The sequence below is a fragment of the Oreochromis aureus genome, linkage group 22 (genome assembly GCF_013358895.1).
Source record: "Oreochromis aureus strain Israel breed Guangdong linkage group 22, ZZ_aureus, whole genome shotgun sequence".
NCBI classification, from domain to species: domain Eukaryota; kingdom Metazoa; phylum Chordata; class Actinopteri; order Cichliformes; family Cichlidae; genus Oreochromis; species Oreochromis aureus.
In genome coordinates this window covers 11,333,404-11,339,254 of record NC_052962.1, presented here as the reverse complement: position 1 = coordinate 11,339,254, position 5,851 = coordinate 11,333,404, and the positions used below count along the sequence as shown (strand labels likewise).

Below are 5,851 nucleotides of genomic sequence, written 5' to 3'. Positions count from 1 at the left end.
ATCCTGGTGTTATTTGTCTCTCAGAAACAGTTCATAACTTCAACTCATTCATGTCACCTAAAAGGTAAACCTGTTTCTCCATCACCTGTTCAGCTCTGATGATTCAGTAAGGACATCTCCTGGTTTCATCTGCATGTTTCCCTCTCACCACATATCCAAACAGACATCATGACCAGCAGCTTTACAGCTGTGGCTCCAGCAAACATCAGCTGATACTAGAAATTAATATTAAATAAATTCTAACAACAGCTGATCAAGCTTAAACGTGCTGCTGTTGTTTAGCGTGACATCCGGCGGTTTCCTCTTTCTGGCGCAAAGTGAGCGATAAACAAACAAGAGAGAAAAGCTGATCAGCTGATCATTGATCAGTTTCATGATTGAAGTAGCAACAGGAGAGGGAGGGGGGAGAATGAGAGAAGAAGAGGCAGCTGTGCAGCAAAGACGCAGAATAACTCCAGCTTTGTGTCTTTTTTTTCATTCTAGCTGAAGTACGGGACAAACTGCGTCTCTTCTCAGCTCAATACAAAACCTGTAATATTTTCTCTGAATGAGGGACCATTCCATTTTTTAAGGAGCCGTTGGCAATTCTACTAACTAACCTTATGAATAAAATAAAGTTCAACATCAGTTACATCATAGCACCCACCCAGCTGTATAGAAACTCTGTCATGCTAGCTAGCACGCAGTACGAGTTATTGTAACTGACTGTAAACAGTCAGCACAACGAAAATAAACTCCACCTAAACTTGGTTTATATCTGACTCAGATAGACTGCAGGTCATAACTTCTTACCTGAAGTTCAGTTCACCTGACACTCGAACCAGCAGCCGCCTCGGGTCTCTCCTCCTCCTGCCTACCCTTCCCTCATCCACCTGCTAGCCGCCGTGGAAGCTCCGCCATGCTCGATGGCCAGTCCAGCTATAGTAAACTGTTAATCTTTTGCCGAAAAACTGTTTTCTGTGATGCTGTCTTTCGTGCTTGGCTCTCCTACCTTTGCTAACATGATGCTCATAGCGCAGAAGCCGATGCTGCATTCACTTACACTCGGATATCTGAGCTTCACTGTGAAAACATAATCGTACATTTGATATTTCATTGGATTTTATTGTTTTGGCTTCGGGGTGGCACCTGGGGTGGCCAGTCTGGTTGGGGGGGTGGCCTGTGCCACCCCGCTGGACACGCCACAGCTGCTCATACATGCTTGGAACGATCTTGTTACTGAAGTGGACGCGCAACGAGATATCATAGCGTGGCTCAAGCACGTTCATCATAGTTTAAACCCCTTGTTTTGCACAACGGAGTACGGCCTCACGTCTGCAGCTAAACACCCCAATAGCTTTTGTAATAGCTTTAGCCCGGTCGGACTGGGCAGCAAAGGGCTGCTTAAATGCCGCAAACTCCTCTGCTCCTCCACTTGGACCGCTAGCGCTGGCCATAACTACCGCTTGACAGACTGACCACGCACACCATACACATACTTTTTTTCTTCTTCTTTTTCGAATCTTCGGATCCACGAACCGCGGAGTGGGATCGGTTCGGATTACGGATCAACCGTGATCCGTTGCACCACTAGTTACAGTACAATAAAGTAGTTTTAACCGCACTTAAATATAATGCATTACAATAATACAGAAGATCATGGGTGTGCAGGGTAAATGGAGCTGTTTTCTGTAGCAGAGTAAGAGTCCAGTGCAGGGCTGGGTGTTGTTTTCCTGTAAATCACACTAGGAACCATTTTAAAGGGGAAGCTGCTCGCTCTGTGCTTTCTGTTTCCTTCTTAGGCTGCGGCAATGGTGAGTAGCAGCTTTTCACTTGTTCACTGGCGTTTTCTCAGCCACCAGTGATAGTTATTTTATTCTATCAGTATTAAATATGTTTTCTCTCATGTTCAAAATAGGCTGACCAAGAGCTAAACAGGTATGTCTGCAAATTCTACTGAAGCCAAAGTTATCAGACCTCTTGTGTTTTTAAATCCCTAACTGCTCAATCATTATCATTTTAGACAAGAAGAATTTCTGATAACTCAACAAGGTTTCAGAGAAAATGCCTACAAGATTATCATGAAGATGAATGACTGGTCTAACATGACTCCAGGAAGTAAACACTTAGTGGATGAGGTGGGTTACCTTTGACACAGTCCTGTTATGTCACTTGTAACAATAAGTAAATGTGTTTTCACTCAACAGATTCTTCACAGCATCTTCTTTTTGGGTAAAATCAATGAACCCTCCTTTCCCCCAAATGAAATCTTCTCTGATGACGATATTTTGGAAGCCTTAATGGAAAAATATCCCAGACCTTTTCAGTTCTATCTGACTGAGCTTCCTAGGCGGAGTCCGTTCTCCTGTGTGCTCGACATGGTAAGATAACTGTTCTCACATTTTCAGTCAATCTGACAAACTTCCAGTTTTACGGAAAGTATAATGCAAACTGTTTTTACACTGACAAATCCAACGAGAGGCTGAAAAGTATACTGTACCTTATACTTCAACATATCAAGATAGCAGGAGAGCTAGAGGCTTGCTTCAGAATGTGTTAGTTCTAAATAAAATCTTAAAGACTCAATATTGGACATACTTACAGTCTTCAGGGCATATATGATGCTGTTACTGTGTAGCTGCTGGTTCTGTTAAGTGCACTCCAAGATTAAATTTAGTTTTTGTGACAACCTGACATGGCAAAATAGGAAAAAAAAAAAAGGTCAATTAGCAAATTTGATTAGAAATCAGTAAGCATTGATTTGAAATTAAACACATTTTTGTGACCTGTTCCACTCCGTGTCTTATAATATCTAAGTAAAAGGCATCCAATTGTCCTGTATAGCTAAATAACTCAATCTGCTAAACAAACCTGTTGATCAGCTATATATTAAAAACAAATATAAGATCTTATGCATGCATTAGATGCAGATATTTAAAAAAAAATCCATTGTTACAGTATAAAAAATGAAAGCTGATCATTTTAAGGATGCAGATGTACATTGTGACTGTATTTGTAACTATTTCCAGATTGTCCTGCGGGAAAATCCAGAGAATGAAGAGCAAATAAAGCAGAGTCTGCAAGAACTCATCAGAGACCTAGCTCCACAATTTCTGGTCTCCTCCATCATCTGCATTTCTCAGAAATCCAACACCGACCAAAATTCAAAGAGGTACTACGGAGTCTCCATGTCCACCAACGGTCCTAACCCAGGGAAAATTGTGATTGGTGCCTCCTGTCTTAGCAAATGGGATGAATATGTATCTGGTGCAGTGATGACCTATTATCCAAAAAAGAAAAAGAAAGAATACTTTGATGGAACCATCAAAGTACCTGGAAACATCAGGTGTGAGGCATTTAGTCTCAGTCGTGATGAACAAATGAGCCCTTGTAAATCATGTCATAATTTGTTTGGCTTGAACACACAAGAAACCAAAGAGTGGCCTTATGGTAACTGTGCTGAACCCGAGAGCCTGAGCAACTTGCTTAAAAATGAGGAAGAAGTTAAAAATACAACACATGTACATGAATACTCAGCTGAAAACAGGCAGAGAGCTGAGAGAGAGGTTCGTAAGGATCTTCAGGCAGTGTTGAGAACGATTCACTTTAACACCTGGACAGGTGAATTTTACAACCCAGAGTCAGAGTGAGATGTCATGAAATCATCTGCATAAGGTGACCTGATACATCTGCTTTGATATGATTCTGATGAATGAAAGAGGCTCTGCTCTGACAGCATCAGTGTGGATTTGCTGTAATCACAGACACACATTAGCGCGCTCAAACTGTTTATTCTCCAGCTCTGTGTAATGTGCTTTGTAGAAATTATAATAACAATAAATATCAGCATGTAAAAATGAACTGTGCAAAAAACTAAAAAGGTGTTTCAATCAAGTTAATAATAAAATCAGGTTTCTATAATTTTAATGCAATATGAAGCATGCGAGGCAGCAATTATAGGGAAGAAACACGTCTTTATACTGGTCTATACCCAGGATGCACAGAAAATAAAACCTTTTTTTTTCCCTTTTATGATCCCATCTATAACCTCTTTCATAAGTAAAAGCATTACATGTGTAGTTATAGTAGTTGTAGTAGTTATAGGACTAGTTATATTTGTGCTCTGTAAAATGTAACTTGTTTCACTTTAACCCTGTAAAGTCTCAACCATGAAATAATTGACAGAAATCTCAACTGAAGTGTTTATTGAACCTTCTAACAAATACAATAAATAAATAAATTGCATATGTGAGTTTCCTTTCTTTTTTCTACGTCCAGCATTTTTGTGCAATTTATTGTTTTTTAAATTTATTGTCTGATTTATTCAGATTTTTCAGGGGGGAATGAAAATCACACTATTGATAGACCCTGAAGAGACAATGTGGGTCTGCCCTCCTGTAGGCCCACCACCTGCAGGAGGCGCAGTAGAGGCTAGTGCATGAGGTTGAGAGATACTGCTAGATATAGTCAGGCTCACCTCAATGCATAGCTTGTGCTCTGGAACCAGTTTCCCAGAGAGGGATTTGAGTTTTTTCGGGTCTGGACAAACCTGATACACTCAAATGCATAATGAGCAGAGGTGGCAAAAGTACAGACATTCTTCACTTAAGTAGAAGTACAAATACTACTGTTAAAAACTACTCAAATAAATGAAGTACTGATTCAACGTCTTTATTCAGGTAAAAGTAAAAAAGTACAGGCTCTGAAATGTACTCAAAGTAAGAAAGTAAAAAGTAGCTCTTTGGTGGATGTTTTTGTGCAAAGCTAACTGAGCCTTATGCTATATTAATGTAATAATAAGAAAACAATATAAGAGGATGAGAATACAAACTTTAATTCTGCTTGTACTCATCTTAAATCAAAAGAGAAAAAAAGGAAAATGAAAACATCTCTGTTTCTGTTGCCTACATTATAGAGGGTGACTGCATCTAAACAGGGAAATGTGTACAGTCAATGTCATGGTCTGGGTAAGGGTTTTTTTCCCCCCACACAGTGCCATGAACTCCACCTCTAGACGGAGCCCCTGTCATTGCACAATGCACACCTGGTGGTGATCGAAACAGCAGTATTTAAGACCAGCGCTCACAACTAGTCTTCACCAGCTTGTCTGCTAACCCACGTTAGAGCTTGGCAGCAACGAAAGTCTTATTGATGGTTTTGATGACAAACCACACTGCTGAAGCAGCAACGCCTCTGTGTGAGTGCAGTGTAACATCGTGACATCAACATGAAACCTGTTTACATGCCATCCTGTACTGTTGTAAATGGACAAGTTGGGAAAATATAACATTTGAAGATAATTCCAGAAAATAATAATAAAAAAAGCTATTATTATCATTATTATTATTATTAGTATAGTTATTTTTAGTTATGTTTTTTATTATAGCCTTTTTAATACAGTTATAATGCAGTCATAGTATAGTTATAGTTATAATGTTATTATTATAGTTATTTTTAGGGGTACTTTTGTTTGAGCACCCCCCAAAAGGGTCTAAACTTTCCTACGCAAAATAGAAATAAATAAGGGCTGGTTCAAGACTTATTTAATAAACTATCATTGAATGAAAGTAAAACAAAATTTATGTTATTTGGAGGTAGTAAAAGTAATATTAAAGTAAAATTGAATTTAAATAATGTTGAAATTGAAAGAGTATATGAGACAAAATTTTTAGGAGTAATTATTGATGATAAACTGTCTTGGAAGCCCCACATAGAACATGTGAAACGGAAATTATCCAAGTCTATTTCTATTCTTTATAGAACAAGAGATTCTTTGAATAAGAACTGCCTTTATTTATTGTATACTTCCCTTTGTTTGCCTTATATGACTTATTGTGCGGAAATATGGGGGAACACATACAAAACATATTTG

The 5,851-nt window shown here is 38.8% G+C and overlaps 1 protein-coding gene across 1 annotated transcript; it reads left to right on the top strand.

The window, feature by feature from the left end:
- Positions 1-1,449: 1,449 nt before the first annotated feature.
- On the top strand, positions 1,450-4,231 carry LOC116313375. Its single transcript, XM_031731050.2, has 5 exons — positions 1,450-1,793; positions 1,898-1,917; positions 2,003-2,117; positions 2,187-2,360; positions 3,009-4,231. The coding sequence occupies exons 1-5, from the start codon at positions 1,791-1,793 to the stop codon at positions 3,627-3,629; spliced, it is 933 nt and encodes a 310-aa protein (XP_031586910.2). The 5' UTR covers positions 1,450-1,790; the 3' UTR covers positions 3,630-4,231.
- Positions 4,232-5,851: the final 1,620 nt, after the last annotated feature.